General features: G+C 45.8%; 1 protein-coding gene across 2 annotated transcripts in view; it reads left to right on the plus strand.

The window, feature by feature from the left end:
* Positions 1-18,451, plus strand: part of TMEM80 (transmembrane protein 80) — a 37,529-nt gene that overhangs the window by 312 nt on the left and 18,766 nt on the right. For both annotated transcript variants that reach the window (XM_069738950.1, XM_069738951.1), the window contains exons 2-4: positions 12,013-12,029; positions 13,787-13,880; positions 14,962-15,054. In XM_069738950.1, coding sequence (XP_069595051.1) covers positions 12,013-12,029; positions 13,787-13,880; positions 14,962-15,054 — 204 coding nt within the window. The remainder of the gene's footprint in view (positions 1-12,012; positions 12,030-13,786; positions 13,881-14,961; positions 15,055-18,451) is intronic.

Below are 18,451 nucleotides of genomic sequence, written 5' to 3' on the forward strand. Positions count from 1 at the left end.
TTTTCTTGCACGGAAAATAAGCTCCAAACATCCATCCATCACTAGCAAGACGCTCAATACAATGCAAGTCAATGGGACGGCTATGGCTAGCCGGGGAGGAGGGGGCGCATGCGCGGTCGAAAATGGCGGACTCGACGCACAAAAAAACGTTACATGTAAGTTTTTTTGTGCCGAGGGTCCGCCAAAACACGACGCATCCGTCGCACGATGTGTGGCCATGCGTCACAATGTGTCGCTAAGGCTACGTTCACATTAGCGTTGCATCGGGCGCAGCCACGGCGACGCATGCGTCATGCGCCCCTATATTTAACATGGGGGGCGCATGGGCATGCGTTGCACTTGCGTTTTGTGACGCATGCGTCAGGGCGTGGAGGACGCTGCATGATGCAGTTTTTTCTGCGCCAAAAACCATGCAAAAGTGGACGCATGCGTCACAAAACGCTGCGTTTGCATTTGCGTTGTGCGTTGCGTCGCCGACGCTGCACCGCACAACGCAAATGTGAACGTAGCCTAATGCAGTTTCATGGAGAAAAAACACATCCTGCGGGCACATTTACGGGATGCGTTTTTTCTCCAAATCGGCGCATTGCGACATACGTCACACAACGCAAGTGTGAAAGTAGCCTAAAGTGGTGTTTTTTGTGCGCGTTTTTTTTTTTTCCCCAGTTTTTCTGCTGCATAAAAAGCTGTTGTTTTCTTCATTGCTTAACCCGTTCATCACCTTGGGATTTTCCTTGTGTTTCGCTTCCCTCCTTCCCAGTGCCATAACTTTGTTTCCATCAATATGGCCATGTGAGCGCTTATTTTTTTGAGGGACGAGTTGTGCTTTTAAACGACACCATCTTGTCGCCTCCAGCTCAAAAATATTTCCAGAATCCGTCCTTTCCTCAACCCACACTCTACCAAAATGCTCGTGCATGCCCTAATCATCTCCCGCCTCGACTACTGCAACATCCTCCTCTGTGGCCTACCTTCTAACACTCTCGCACCGCTCCAGTCCAGCCTTAACTCTGCTGCCCGTCTAATTAATCTCTCTCCTCGCTACACTCCTGCTTCACCTCTTTGCAAATCCCTTCACTGGCTCCCAATTTCCCAGAGTATCCAGTTTAAATTACTAACACTGACCTACAAAGCCATCCATAACCTTTCTCCTCCGTATATTTCCACACTTGTCTCTCAATATCTTCCCTCACGTAATCTCCGGTCCTCCCAAGACCTCCTCCTCTCCTCCACGCTTATTCGCTCCTCACCCAATCGCCTCCAAGATTTCTCCCGAATATCCCCCATCCTCTGGAATTCTGTGCCCCAACACATCCGGTTATCCACTACTTTTGGATCCTTTAAAAGAAACCTGAAAACCCATCTCTTCAAAGAAGCTTACAGCCTGTAAAGATCACACGGCCACCTCAACACCATCGGAGCTACTGCAACCCCCGACCTACTGTCTCCTTCCCCACCATCCTGTAGAATGTAAGCCCGCAAGGGCAGGGTCCTCGCCCCTCTGTACCAGTCTGTCATTGTTAGTTTTGTTTACTGTAAATGATATTTGTATTTTGATGTAACCCCGTCTCATGTACAGCACCATGGAATTAATGGTGCTATATAAATAAATAATAATAATGGCCCCAAATGATGGTGCGTACAGTGTACTGGCCCCAAGTGATGCTCCATACTGTATAATGGCCACACATGACGCTCCATACTGTATAATGGCCCTAAATGATGCTGCGTACAGTGTACTGGCCCCACTTGATGCTCCATACAGTATAATGGGCCCACATGATGCTGCATACTGTATAATGGCCTCACATGATGCTCCATACTGTATAATGGCTCCACATGATGTTCCATACTGTATATTGGCCACACAGTGCTCCATACTGTATAATGGCCACACATGATGCTCCTTACTGTATAATGGCTCCACATGGTGCTCCATACTGTATAATGGCCACACAGTGCCCCATACTGTATAATGGCCACACATAATGCTCCATACTGTATTAATGGCCACATTATGCTCCATATCCATACTGTATAATGGCCTCACATAATGCTGCGTACAGTATACTTGCCCCACGTGATGGTCCATACAGTATAATGGCCCCACACAATGCTCCATACAGTATAATGGCCCCACACAATGCTGAGTACAGTATAATGGCCACACATGGTTACCTCACCCCCATCATTGCCTTCTCCATCACTACACACACACCTTTCACCGAGCACCCTTGCAGCAGCCAGAAGCTTCCACTCCTACGGCGCTGAATGGTGTCATCCAGCTGCGCCGCTGACTGCTCACGTCGCTGCAGCTGTGATACGCCACTGATAAAGACCTCTCCGTGTCTCCTGTGCCAGTCAGTGTCAGAGCGAGGAGCAATATCTGCTCCGATCTGACACAGCCAGCGTCCGCTCCGTACACCTCGTACACATGCGTCTCCGCTGCATACACCTCGTACACACACGACTCCGCTCCATACACCTCATACACACACGGCTCCGCTCCATACACCTCATACACACACGGCTCCTCCCCATACACCTCATACACAAACGGCTCCTCCCCAAACACCTCGTACACACACGGCTCCGCTCCATACACCTCATACACACACGGCTCCTCCCCATACACCTCTTACACACACACGGCTCCTCCCCATACACCTCGTACCCTTCGGCTCCTCCCCATACACCTCGTACACACACGGCTCCTCCCCATACACCTCTTACACACACGGCTCCTCCCCATACACCTCGTACACACACGGCTCCGCCCCGCAAACCTCGTACACACACGCTCCGCTCCGTACACCTCGTACACACACGGCTCCTCCCCATACACCTCATACACACACGGCTCCTCCCCATACACCTCATACACACACGGCTCCTCCCCATACACCTCATACACACACGGCTCCTCCCCATACACCCCGTACACACACGGCTCCTCCCCATACACCTCGTACACACACGGCTCCTCCCCATACACCTCATACACACGGCTCCTCCCCATACACCTCGTACACACACGGCTCCGCTCCGCAAACCTCGTACACACACGGCTCCGCTCCGCAAACCTCGTACACACATGGCTCCTCCCCATACACCTCATACACACACGGCTACACCCCATACACCCCGTACACACACAGCTCCTCCCCATACACCTCATACACACATGGCTCCTCTCCATACAGCTCGTACACAAATGGCTCTGCTCCGTACACCTCGTACACACACGCTCCGCTCCGTACACATTGCACACTCTGCTCCGCTCCGTATACCTTGCACACACACGGCTCCGCTCCGTACACCTCATACACACATGGCTCCGCTCCGTACACCTCGTACACACACGGCTACGCTCCATACACATTGCACACGCTGCTCCGCTCCATACACCTTGTACACACACGGCTCCGCTCTGTACACCTCATACACACACGGCTCCACTCCGTACACACACGGCTTCGCTCCATACACCTCGTACACACACGGCTCCGCTCCGTACACCTCAAACACACACAGCTCCACTCCGTACACCCACTGCTCTGCTCCATACACCTCGTACACACACGGCTCCGCTCCATACACATTGCACATGCTGCTCCGCTCCATATACCTTGCACACACACGGCTCCGCTCCGTACACCTCATACACACACGGCTCCTCTCCATACATCTCGTACACACACTTCACCACTCTGTACACCTCATACACACACGGCTCCGCTCCATACACATTGCACATGCTGCTCCGCTCCGTATACCTTGTACACACATGGCTCTGCTCCGCACACCTCATACACACGTGGCTCCGCTCCGTACACCTTGTACACACACGACTCCGCTCCGTACACCTTTCACACGCTGCTCCGCTCCGTACAGACCTCGTACACACGTGGCCCCGCTCCTTACACCTCGTACACACGCTGCTCCGCTCCGTACAGACCTCGTACACACGTGGCCCCGCTCCTTACACCTCGTACACACGCTGCTCCGCTCCGTACAGACCTCGTACACACATGGCTCCGCTCCGTACACGTCTTACACATACGACTCCGCTCCGTACACCTTTTACACAGTGCTCCACTCTGTACAGACCTCGTACACACGCTGCTCCGCTCCATATACCTTGTACACACATCGCTCTGCTTCGCTCCGTATACCTTGTACACACATGGCCCTCTCCGTACACCTCGTACACACACGACTCCGCTCCGTACACCTTTCACATGCTGCTCCGCTCCGTACAGACCTCGTACACACGTGGCTCCGCACACGTCTTACACACACGACTCCGCTATGTACACCTTTCACACGCTGCTGTGCTCCGTACAGACCTCGTACACACGTGGCTCCGCTCCGTACACGTCTTACAAACACGCGCTGCTCCGCTCCGTACACCTCGTACACACGGCTCCGTCCACCTCTTACACACACAACTCCGCTCCATACACCTTTCACACGCTGCTCCGATCCATACACCTCGTACACACACGGCTCTGCTACATCCACACTGTAAACACCTCCTGACCTCACACTTACGCTTATCCTCGTCCGGCGCCATGACAACCAGCAGAGTCCTGTACACTGAGGTTCTCCCGATCATGTGACCCCCTGACTCCTCCCATCCTGTGACCTCATCACAGGTCCTGTACGCACAGAGCAGCCAATATGTGGTGTGCTGCTCTGCGGGTGCAGGGACTCAGGGAGCTGACCGGGTGATATATACACCTCCCAACCAGTGCGGGACAACTAATGTCCCGCCTGGGATTGCGGGGCTGACTGTCAAAATCGGGACAGTCCCGCTGGATCCGGGACGGTTGGGGGGTATGGATATATGTTTGATGGTTTGTTTCAATAAAGGTTGTCATAAGATTTTTTACCAAAACTCCTATGTTTCTCCTCTTTGAGTATAAAGATACCAAATGTAAATTTTTGGTGAAGAACCAACAACAAGTGGAACACAATTGTGAAGTTGAACGAAATTTATTGGTTATTTAAAATTTTTGTGGAAATTAAAAAACTGAAAAGTGGGACGTGCAATATTATTCGGCCCCTTTACTTTCAGTGCAGCAAACTCACTCCAGAAGTTTATTGTGGATCTCTGAATGATCCAGTGTTGTCCTAAATGCCTAATGATGATAAATATAATCCACCTGTGTGTAATCAAGTCTCCGTATAAATGCACCTGCTCTGTGATAGTCTCAGGGTTCTGGTTGAAGCACAGAGAGCATCATGAAGACCAAGGAACACAACAGGCAGGTCCGTGATACTGTTGTGGAGAAGTTTAAAGCTGGATTTGGATGCAAAATTATTTCCATAACTTTAACCCGTTTCTGACATTAGACGTACTATCCCGTCGAGGTGGGGTGGGCCCCTATGACCACCGACGGGATAGTACGTCATATGCGATCGGCCGCGCTCACAGGGGGAGCGTGGCCGATCGCGGCCGGGTGTCAGCTGCCTATCGCAGCTGACATCCGACACTATGTGCCAGGAGCGGTCACGGACCGCTCCCGGCACATTAACCCCCGGTACACCGCGATCAAACATGAAAATCGGAATAAAAAACGATCAAAAAATGTCACGTGCCCGAAAATGTTACCAATAAAAACGTCAACTCGTCCCGCAAAAAACAAGACCTCACATGACTCTGTGGACCAAAATATGGAAAAATTATAGCTCTCAAAATGTGGTAACGCAAAAAATATTTTTTGCAATAAAAAGCGTCTTTCAGTGTGTGACGGCTGCCAATCATAAAAATCCGCTAAAAAACCCACTATAAAAGTAAATCAAACCCCCCTTCATCACCCCCTTAGTTAGGGAAAAATTAAAAAAATGTATTTATTTCCATTTTCCCATTAGGGTTAGGGCTAGGGTTAGGGCTAGGGTTAGGGTTGGGGTTAGGGTTGGGGTTGGGGCTAGGGTTAAGGCTACAATTAGGGTTGGGGCTAAAGTTATGGTTAGGGTTTAGATTACATTTACGGTTGGGAATAGGGTTGGGATTAGGGTTATTGGTGTGTCAGGGTTAGAGGTGTGGTTAGGGTTACTGTTGGGATTAGGGTTAGGGGTGTGTTTGGATTAGGGTTTCAGTTATAATTTGGGGGTTTCCACTGTTTCGGCACATCAGGGGCTCTCCAAACGCGACATGGCGTCCGATCTCAATTCCAGCCAATTCTGCATTGAAAAAGTAAAACAGTGCTCCTTCCCTTCTGAGCTCTCCCATGTGCCCAAACAGGGGTTTACCCCAACATATGGGGTATCAGCGTACCCAGGACAAATTGGACAACAACTTTTGGGGTCCAATTTCTCCTGTTACCCTTGGGAAAATACAAAACTTGGGGCTAAAAAATAATTTTTGTGGAAAAAATAAAGATTTTTTATTTTCACGGCTCTGCGTTATAAACTGTAGTGAAACACTTGGGGGCTCAAAGTTCTCACAACACATCTAGATAAGTTCCTTAGGGGTCTAGTTTCCAATATGGGGTCACTTGTGGGGGGTTTCTATTGTTTAGGTACATTAGGGGCTCTGCAAACGCAATGTGACGCCTGCAGACCATTCCATCTAAGTCTGCATTCCAAATGGCGCTCCTTCCCTTCCGAGCCCTTCCATGCGCCCAAACAGTGGTTACCCCCCACATATAGGGTATCAGCGCACTCAGGACAAATTGAACAACACATTTTTGAGGTCCAATTTCTCCTGTTACCCTCGGGAAAATACAAAACTGGGGGTTAAAAAATAATTTTTGTGGGAAAAAATTTTTGTTTTATTTTTACGGCTCTGCATTATAAACTTCTGTGAAGCCCTTGGTGGGTCAAAGCGCTCACCACACATCTAGATAAGTTCCTTAGGGGGTCACTTTCCAAAATGGTGTCACTTGTGGGGGGTTTCTACTGTTTAGGTACATTAGGGGCTCTGCAAACGCAATGTGACACCTGCAGACCATTCCATCTAAGTCTGCATTCCAAATGGCGCTCCTTCCCTTCCGAGCCCTCCCATGCGCCCAAACAGTGGTTCCTCCTTCCCCCCCCCACATATGGGGTATCAGCACACTCAGGGGGTCTACTTTCCAAAATGGTGTCACTTGTGGGGGGTTTCTACTGTTTAGGCACATCAGTGGCTCTCCAAACGCAACATGGCGTCCCATCTCAATTCCTGTCAATTTTGCATTGAAAAGTCAAACGGCGCTCCTTCCCTTTCGAGCTCTCCCATGCGCCCAAACAGTGGTTTACCCCCACATATGGTGTATCAGCGTACTCAGGACAAATTGTACAACAACTTTTGGGGTCCAATTTCTTCTCTTACTCTTTAGAAAATAAAAAATTGGGGGTGAAAAGATAATTTTTGTGAAAAAATATGATTTTTTATTTTTACGGTTCTGCATTATAAACTTATGTGAAGCACTTGGTGGGTCAAAGTGCTCACCACACCTCTAGATAAGTTCCTTAGGGGGTCTACTTTCCAAAATAGTGTCACTTGTGGGGGGTTTCAATGTTTAGGCACATCAGTGGCTCTCCAAACGCAACATGGCGTCCCATCTCAATTCCTGTCAATTTTGCATTGAAAAGTCAAACGGCGCTCCTTCCCTTCCGGGCTCTCCCATGCGCCCAAACAGTCGTTTACCCCCACATATGGGGTATCAGCGTACTCAGGACAAATTGTACAACAACTTTTGGGGTCCATTTTCTCCTGTTACCCTTGGTAAAATAAAACAAATTGGAGCTGAAGTAAATTTTTTGTGAAAAAAAGTTAAATGTTCATTTTTATTTAAACATTCCAAAAATTCCTGTGAAACACCTGAAGGGTTAATAAATTTCTTGAATGTGGTTTTGAGCACCTTGAGGGGTGCAGTGTTTAGAATGGTGTCACACTTGGGTATTTTCTATCATATAGACCCCTCAAAATGACTTCAAATGAGATGTGGTCACTAAAACAAAATGGTGTTGTAAAAATGAGAAATTGCTGGTCAACTTTTAACCCTTATAACTCCCTAACAAAAAAAAATTTTGGTTCCAAAATTGTGCTGATGTAAAGTAGACATGTGGGAAATGTTACTTATTAAGTATTTTGTGTGACATATCTCTGTGATTTAATTGCATAAAAATTCAAAGTTGGAAAATTGCGAAATTCTCAAAATTTTCGCCAAATTTCCGTTTTTTTTCACAAATAAACGCAGGTACTATCAAAGAAATTTTACCACTATCATGAAGTACAATATGTCACGAGAAAACAATGTCAGAATCACTGGGATCCGTTGAAGCGTTCCAGAGTTATAACCTCATAAAGGGACAGTGGTCAGAATTATAAAAATTGGCCCGGTCATTAACGTGCAAACCACCCTTGGGGGTAAAGGGTTTAAGCATCCCAAGGAGCACTATGCAAGCGATCATATTGAAATGGAAGGAGTATCATACCACTGCAAATCTACCAAGACCCGGCCGTCCCTCTAAACTTTCATCTCAATCAAGGAGAAGACTGATCAGAGATGCAGAAAAGAGGCCCATGATCACTCTGGATGAACTGCAGAGATCTACAGCTGAGGTAGGACAGTCTGTCCATAGGACAACAATAAGTCGTACACTGCACAAATCTGGCCTTTCTGGAAAAGTGGCAAGAAGAAAGCAATTTCTCATAGATATCCATAAAAAGTGGCGTTTAATGTTTGCAACAAGCCACCTGGGAGACACACCAAACGTGGAAGAAGGGGCTCTCGTCAAACTTTTTGGCAACAATGCCAAACGATATGTTTGGCGTAAAGGCAACACAGCTCATCACCCTGAACACACCATCCCCACTGTCAAACATGGTGGCAAGCGGCATCATGGTTTGTGCCTGCTTTTCTTCAGCAGGGACAGGGAAGATGGTTAAAATTGATGGGAAGATGGATGGAGCCAAATACAGGACCATTCTTGAAGAAAACCTGTTTGAGTCTGCAAAAGACCTGAGACTGGGACGGAGATTTGCTTCCAACAAGACAATTATCCCAAACATAAAGCAAAATCTACAATGGAATGGTTCACAAATAAACGTATCCAGGTGTTAGAATGGCCAAGGCAGAGTCCAAAGTCCAGACCTCAATCCAATCGAGAATCTGTGGAAAGAGCTGAAAACTGCTGTTCACAAACGATCTCCATCAAACCTCACTGAGCTCGAGCTCTTTGCCAAAGAAGAATGGGCAAGAATTTCAGTCTCTCGATGTACAAAACTGATAGAGACATACCCCAAGCGACTCGCAGCTCTTATCGCAGCAAAATGTGGCGCAGCAAAGTATTAAGTTAAAGGGGCCAAATAATATTGCACGCCCCACTTTTCAGTTTTTGATTTTCTACAAAAATGTAAAATAAACCAATACATTTCGTTCAACTTCACAATTGTGTTCCACTTGTTGTTGATTCTTCACCAAAAATTTGAAAAAGTTGATAAGTTCCAGGGAGCCGAATACTTTCGCAAGGCACTGTATATAGTGTATAGTGTACAGATAATACAATAATCACCAGTGACATTATACACAGGAGCTGTGTACACAGTATATAGTGTTCATGTACATATAATACACTGACTCACCGGTGACGTCTCTAGTTGAAGTCCTTCTTTGCTTTTCTTCTTTAGCCAGCACAGACCGCCATCACTTCTTCCAGCCAGGACTCATCACTGCAAAAAATAAAACAGTCAGCAATAGCTGATCGCTTCCAGAGCATTTTCCCCACTTTTTCCCTGACTTTTACACTGCGCCAGATGAAGAAATAAAGCGACATAGTGCCACCCTGCGCTGTAACAGGACCCCCGTTTTGTTCCCTCCATGGAAAACAGTTTCCTAAAAAGTAAATTCTAATACGGTAGTAATAATATGTCTAATTGGACCTTAAAGAAATTATGCTCCCCACTTGTCACCATAAACTAATATAGCATGTTCCTCATTCTGGCCCCCAAACAGTAATTAGGTCCCTCCCCCTGGCCCCCTTTATTTAATAATCTCGCCTAGCCAGGCCTCCTTTATTTTATAATATGCCCCAGCCTGCCCACCTATGTCCCTTGTGCAGCTTGGCCCCTAAATATCCATCCTGCCCCCCAGCTATCCATACTGGCCCCCCATGTCCCTTATCCCTATGTCCCTTGTCCTGCCCCCCATATATCTCTCCTGGATCCCTGTATATCCGTCCTGGCCCATTGTTCGTGCCTCCCCCCCATAAATCCATCCTGGCTCCCCCCATATATCCATCCTGATCCCACTTATATATGCATCCTGGCCCCCCATATATATGCAGCCTGGCTCCCCCATATATATGCAGCCTGGCTCCCCCATATATAACCATCCTGGTTGCCCCATATATATGCATCCTGGCCCCCCAATATATATCCATCCTGGCTCCCCCATATATAACCATGCCAACACACTGGTGACCCGCGCTCACGTGACGAGGATCACCGGTGGGCGTATTTCCGGCGCGATTGCCAGAAGCGCTTGTTAAATGCCGCTGTCAGCGTTTGACTGGTTAATAGCGGCGGGTGGATCACGATTCCACCCACGGCTATTGCGGGCACATGTCAGCTGTTAAAACAGCTGACATGTCCCAGGAAATATGTGGGCTCACCGCCGGAGCCCACATCAAAGGGAGGGACTCCGACATTAGCGTACTATTACGCCCAATGTCGGAAAGGGGTTAATATTAATCAGAGTATCTGGCTGAAGAGGTTGAACAAGGAAATGATATCACAATTCTTTTTTCTTTTTTTTTTTAGAATATATCTTTACTTAGCACTATGGATTTACAAAAACGCATGCAAATCCGCAACAAAAACCACATCAAAAACGCATAAAATGCGCATCAAAAATGCGCGGACTTTCCATTGCGTTTTCTGCCAAGAGATGCAGAAGATTTCCCCCAAGCAAATCCGCAATGTGCGCACATAGCCTTAGGGGCATATGACCGCTGATTAAATCGGCGGTCATGTGCCGGGAAATATGCGGGCTCAGCATCAAAGAGGCGGAGGCGACTTATGACGTACTTATACGCAATAGGTCGTGAAGGGGTTAATGGATTTCAAAAAATGTCTGTAAAACAGAATTTAAAAGGTGGGAATAAAAAATCTGAAAAAACAGTTGGGAAACAGCCAAAAAAAATGCCTCAGGTCTTCAAAACTTAAAAAAGGTGAATTTTCCTGAAGCGTCTTTTGTTTGAAAAACTAACGTTTTTGACCAACTGAAAAAAAACCACAGTGTGAACATTCCCTTAGACATGAGTGTGTTCCAAAATCAACATTAACATGGAAAAACAAGTCTACAGTGCACACGGTGCTGCTTTTTACCACATGTCAGGGTTTTATCCATATTAAAAGAAAAATGTGGGTTTGTTCACACTGAATTTTTTTTATGTGGATTTTGAAGCAGATCCATTTCAAAATCAACATCAAAATCCTTTTGGGGTATGTTCATACTGAGTTTTGAGGGTTTTTATGCTCCTTTTGGTTTCAAGTTTTCTACGCTTTCTTTTATGCTTTTCGAAGCTTTTTTCCCTTTAAATGTGTCATAGAACACACCCTATTGCTGACACCTATATTATAATTAAAACACATTGAGGAAGACCACCTGAGGACTCAGGTCCTACTTTTTAATGCATTATATATTGGAGTCAATATATTTGTAAATACTGTGATAATTTAGTACTGGTAATACTTTTCATGCCACCTCAAAATATTGTGAAAATAACACGTGTGCTTACAAAATCACGCCACTTTTTTTTGTTTTAGTGGATTTTAGACTTGGATTTTTTTTAGCCAGATTGTATAATTTCTACAAGATTTCTTTACGGGGTCTGTACCCTGCGGCTGCTGTGAAGTTATACGATACCCCCCCATCTCTGCAGTCCCATAGTGTAGACTGAGGCTTTGAACATTGGTAATATCCTAAGCTGAAAGCAGACGTGATCAGTTCCTTTATGTCATTTATCGTGTGCTATAACGATATTACTTTTAATTGCTGTTGTTTTTTTTTCCCCCAGAGAGGAGCTCGCACGATGTATCCTTTTGGATGAAGTATAATCCTCTCCCTAGACTTTAGAATGTGAACATTAGTTTTACAACCTGACCAATAAGAATTAACATAAAAAGGAGAGGTTTAGGGTTTTGTATGAAATTTAAAGGGAATCTGTCATCAGGATATTGACTTCTAAGGTCAGTCTTGTCTCAGTGCCCTGCTTTCCTTACCCGAGATTCTGTGCAGGTGCCGTTATTGACTCGGGTCGAATCATCAGAGTAGGTGTGCATGCACAGTATGCTCCTGATGATGCTGCGAGATCCGAACTGTTGATCTGCGTATGCGACGACACCAGAGCAATGACGACGCCTGCGCAGCATGTCAGGCAGGGAAGGCAGGTCACCGAGAGAAGAGTGGAGAAATAGGGAAAGAGTCAGGAGAGCTGAAAGTGCAATGTCCACCGCCTGCACATATACAGTACAGACCAAAAGTTTGGACACACCTTCTCATTTAAAGATTTTTCTGTATTTTCATGACTATGAAAATTGTACATTCACACTGAAGGCATCAAAACTATGAATTAACACATGTGGAATTATATACTTAACAAAAAAGTGTGAAACAACTGAAAATATGTCTTATATTCTAGGTTCTTCAAAGTAGCCACCTTTTGCTTTGATGACTGCTTTGCACACTCTTGGCATTCTCTTGATGAGCTTCAAGAGGTAGTCACCGGAAATGGTCTTCCAACAATCTTGAAGGAGTTCCCAGAGATGCTTAGCACTTGTTTGTCCTTTTGCCTTCACTCTGCGGTCCAGCTCACCCCAAACCATCTCGATTGGGTTCAGGTCTGGTGACTGTGGAGGCCAGGTCATCTGGCGTAGCACCCCATCACTCTCCTTCTTGGTCAAATAGCCCTTACACAGCCTGGAGGTGTGTTTGGGGTCATTGTCCTGTTGAAAAATAAATGATGGTCCAACTAAACGCAAACCGGATGGTCTGTACTGTAAGTAAAACTTCAAAGCTAAATTTCTCTACAATTTCCCCAAAAAAACTACAAGCAAGGCAAGAATTTTATAAGCATCAAAGGACCTTTACACACGTTCCTTTAGTCAGAGGTCTAACAGCCTGATGACACGTTCCCTTTAAAGGGGTATTCCTAGAATTAAAAGTTACCCGTATCCAAGGGATTTTGGAGCCCCTGGTGATCCTGGTAACCGGACTCTGCCTAAACAGGTTATTAAACCACCGCCGATCAGCAGGCATGTAACCGTTCTGCCGGCATTTACTGATTCTAGGTGGATGATGTAAATTCAGCCTAAAATCTGATACCTATGTTCAAGATGTGTCCATATACGCCAGTTATGGCTCCCTCCATGCGCTTAATGGCACAAAGTCAGCGCAGCTTGAGACCAAACATCCCCATGTTCCAGGCGCCAGTAAATATCTGAAAAATAAAGGACAAATTCCCTTTAATTGGCAAATATTCCCAGAAAGATGACAGTGACTGGCTGCGTTCGTCCTTTTTTCCTCCATTGCAGCGTTCCTCCCGCTGTACAGAGACTAATAATCAGGAAATAAAATATTTAATGCTATGCCCCAGAAATCACACGTGAATATTGAGCCTGATACCTTATGAAATCTAAGAATCCGGACTTCAATGTCAAACCAAGATCATAGAATCATAGAATAGTAGAGTTCATCTCTAGTCCTTCTATTCTCGCTGCCACGATCTATTGTGTTTATCTCGTCATTTTTCCATTCTCTTCTAGCCATTTTTCTCAGCTGTATAATACCAGTGCATGTTGATCCCACTGCAGATTCTCCTTTGCATCAACGTGGTGTATTATGTTGTCTATTTTTTCACAACGCTGATTATGATCATCTTTAAAAGTAAGTATCTGACAGACGTATAGGAAGCTGCTGCATCGTAACATAGCATCGTAATCACAGACAGGGCATTGCCAGTTATCCTCCAGTTCAGGCAGTTCCTGGGTTATGAGCGAGATAAGATCTGTAGGTTTGTTTGTTATCCAGATTTGTAAGTTGGAACAGGGTCCACAAACCTAATACCTCATCGCTGACTTCTGCGGCCTCCCTTCTAACCAGTCCTCTTCTTTAAGTCATAGAACACCATGGCCTCTTCACTATAGGCCAGGACTTCTAGCCCTGAGGTCATAAGGTTGTGGAGCACGTCTTGACGTCACGTCCTTATAACACCATGACGTGACCTCTGAGACTTCGATGCGCGGCCGGAAGCCTGGGCCTATAGTGGAGAGGCAGGAGATACGGAGGATAATGGAGGAAATGAGAGTACCGGACAGTGCGTCCAGAGAGGTGATTCACTAGATGAGTAATAGGGTTTTTTAACATCTTTTGTTCGTAACTAGAAGACGCACGTAAGTTGGATTTTCTTAAGTCGGGAACTGCCTGTATTCTCATCCAGACAACACCAGCCTAGCGTGAGCTGGTGGAGCCACGTCATGGTGGCCTCTTTGATCTTGACCAGGCACAGCACCAGCCTCCGCTAAAGGGTGCAGACAGACAACCATATTTCTCGTGCAAGGATCGCATTTCAGTGCATGGACTGGCCCAGCACCACTCCTGACCTGAACGTGACCACATGATCTATGCCTTTGGTATCACAGTTTAGTTGAGGTTCTGTCCCATGTACTTGGATGGGCTAGTTTTACTGAACAGAAGAACTGAGTGAGAAAAATATTAAAATAAATCAAGCTTTACCCGCTGTTTCTGTAGGGCCGGCTGACCATCTAATGATCTTCTGAGTATCAGGGGACAGTTGTTGAATTTCATCATGCCCAATCCTTTCTTTTCACTTGAGATAATCTGTCACTTCAGGTGTCTGCTGGCGGCTTATTCTTCTCTCCCCAACACCAGAGCATGAGCGTTGTGTGCCATCCTCCACATTTCCTTCTGACATTCACCTTATTACCGTTTCCTACCTTTCTCACAGGTCAGGTCTACAGTTATCCGGATTCCAATTTAGCATTAGACCTTGTCCTACTCTTCATGATGGCGATTCTGGAATTTATGAGGCTGCTCTTGGGTAAGAAAAAACATATACTATATAAGGGGGATGTTCCTGCAGAAAAAAAAGAACATATAGGACATATAGAATTATCCTGCCTAGGAGTTTCTAGATCTGCTACATTTAGGTTGCTTTCACACATCAGGTTTTTTTGTTTCAGGCTAAATCCGGCTCTCGGGAGAAAAACCGGAACCGGAAAAAATAAAAACCGAATCCGGCTTTTCCCCCATTGACTTGTATTAGAGCCGGATTGCGCGTACACTCATTTCCGGCATCTGGATAAAACGTCTACTGTAACGTTTTTTGTCTCCGGCGAAAAAGCCTGAAGGGCCGGATCCGGCTCTTCCGGCTGTTTGCTAGAATGGATGCCTATAGGAGCCGGAAGGTGCCGGATGCAGAAAAAGCCAGATCCAGCGGCCTGATCCGGTTTTTTAAACTGAGCATGCTCCAATTTTTTTTTTATTCAATAATCTAGATAGGCTAGCCAGATCCGTCAAAAAAACGGATCCGTCGCATCAGTTTTTCACATTCTGCGCCGGATCCAGTTTTTCCAACATTCGCCGGATTTAGCCTGAAACAAAAAACCTGATGTGTAAAAGTATCCTAAGGCTGGAGTCACACACAACGTATAAAAAATCAGTCCGTTTTACACGGACGAGATTCGCAGAAATGTTTCCTGAATAGTGATCCATATGTCATCCGTGTGCAGTGCGAGGATGCAATTTTCTCACATTTAAGCATCCGTGTGGCATCCATATGCCGAGATTTTCTCGCCAGCTTGCAAAATGGACATATAATGGATCCATGGGCTCAAATATTCGTGAAAACATATATACAATCTATATATATACACACACACTACCGTTCAAAAGTTTAGGGTCACCCAGACAATTTTGTGTTTTCCATGAAATCTTAAACTTTTATTAATCACATGAGTTGCCAAATGAATTGAAAACCTAGTCCAGACATTGACAAGGTTCGAAAAAAGATTTTTATTTGAAATAATAATTTTCTCCTTCAAACTTTGCATTCGTCAAAGAATGCTCCCTTTGCAGCATTGCAGACCTTTGGCATTCTAGCAGTTAATGTGCTGAGGTAATCTGGAGAAATTTCGCCCCATGCTTCCAGAAGCCCCTCCACAAGTTGGTTTGGCTTGATGGACACTTTTTGCACCATACGGTCCACCTGCTCCCTCAACAGCTCAATGGGGTTGAGATCTGGTGACTGCACTGGCCACTCCATTACAGATAGATACCATCTGCCGGCTTCTTCCCTAAATAGTTCTTGCATAATTTGGAGGTGTGCTTTGGGTCATTGTCCTGTTGTAGGATGAAATTGGCTCCAATCAAGCGCTGTCCACAGGGTCTGGCATGGCGTTGTAAAATGGAGTAATAGCCCTCCTTATTCAAAATCCCTTTTACCTTGTACAAATCTCCCACTTTACCAGCACCAAAGTAATCCCAGACCATCACATTACCTCCACCATGCTTGACAGATGGCGTCAGGCACTCTTCCAGCATCTTTTCAGTTCTGCGTCTCACAAATGTTCTGTTGTGATCCAAACACCTCAAACTTGGATTCGTCTGTCCATAACACTTGTTTCCAATCTTCCTCTGTTCAATGTCTGTGTTCTTTTGCCCATATTAATCTTTCCCTTTTATTAGCCAGTCTCGGACATGGCTTTTTCTTTGCCAGTCTGCCCTGAAGGCCAGCATCACCGTAGATGTTGACACTGGTGTTTTGCGTGTACTATTTAATGAAGCTGCCAGTTGAGGACCTGTGAGGCGTCGATTTCTCAAACTACAGACTCTAATGTACTTGTCTTGTTGCTCAGTTGTGCAGCGGGGCCTCCCACTTCTCTTTCTACTCTGGTTAGTGCCTGTTTGTGCTCTCCACTGAAGCAAGTAGTACACACCGTTGTAGGAAATATTCAGTTTCTTGGTAATTTCTCTCATGGAATAGCCTTCATTTCTAAGAACAAGAATAGACTGTCAAGTTTCACATGAAAGTTCTTTTTTTCTGGCTATTTTGAGAGTTTAATGGAACCAACAAATGTAATGCTCCAGATTCTCACCTAGCTCAAAGGAAGGTCAGGCTTATAGGTTCTCTAATCAGCCAAACTGTTTTCAGCTGTGCTAACATACTTGCACAAGGGTTTTCAAGGGTATTCTAACCATCCATTTGCCTTCTTACACAATTAGCAAACACAAAGTACCATAAGAACACTGGAGTGATGGTTGTTGGAAATGGGCCTCTATACACCTATGAAGATATTGCATTACAAACCAGACGTTTGCAGCTAATATAGTCATTTACCACACTAACAATGTATAGAGGGTATTTCTGAATCATTTAATGTTAACTTCATTGGAAAAAAAATGCTTTTCTTTCAAAAATAAGGAAATTTCTAAGGCCAGTTTCACATTAGCGTTTACCTGATCTGTGGCGGGCTGCAGACTTCCTCCGTGAAGACCCGCCCTCGACCGCACCTCCGCCGCTAGCTCCGCCTACTTCTGCATGCAGCCTGCGTACCTATCTTTAACATTAGGTACGCAGGTCGTGCGGCTGTATGCGGATGCTGACGCATGCGTCGTTTTGACGATGCGGCGACCAGCGTAGGACGCAGCCTGTAGCATTTTTTTTCTGCATTGTCAAAACGACGCATGCGGCAGTATCCGCATACAGCCGCAAGACCTGCATACCTAATGTTAAAGATAGGTAAGCAGGCCGCATGCGGGCCGCATGCAGAAGTAGGCAGAGTTAGCGGTAGAGGTGCGGCCGAGGGCGGGGCTTCACGAAGGAAGTTCGCAGCAGAACAGGTAAACGCTAGTGTGAAACTAGCCTAAGTGATCTAAACTTTTGAACGGTAGTGTGTGTGTATATATATATAATCACGTAACAAACATAGAGATTGGAACGTCACCAGGACTCTGCTTATAGTTCTATGCCCCTTTGCTTATTTCACCGGTGTATACCATTTGCGTTTACCAGACAAAGCCACTGGATACGGTGCTCTGCTCAATAAGTCATATCAATCTTCATATCCCATCAAAAGATAACGAAAAAAGCGCACTCACGAGTTTGCTGAAAATAGTGTCTTTAATGCAGCCTTAGTCCATGCTTACAGGTTATTCAGACACATTGCAGGTAATTGTGAGGGTGCGGGGAGTGGAGGTGGACGACGGCCGTTTCGTGCAATCAGCACTTCCCCGTCGAAGTGCTGATTGCAATGTGTCTGACTAACCTGTAATCATGGACTAAGGCTGCATTAAAGACACTATTTTCAGCAAACTGGTGAGTGCCGCTTTTTTCGTTATCTTGTGATGGGATATATATATAATGTCAGTGAGACTCATATATATATTTATCTTTCATACAGAGGTAGATAGCAGAATAGCCGGCAATTCAATTGCCG

Source organism: Ranitomeya imitator, chromosome 9, assembly GCF_032444005.1.
Source record: "Ranitomeya imitator isolate aRanImi1 chromosome 9, aRanImi1.pri, whole genome shotgun sequence".
NCBI classification, from domain to species: domain Eukaryota; kingdom Metazoa; phylum Chordata; class Amphibia; order Anura; family Dendrobatidae; genus Ranitomeya; species Ranitomeya imitator.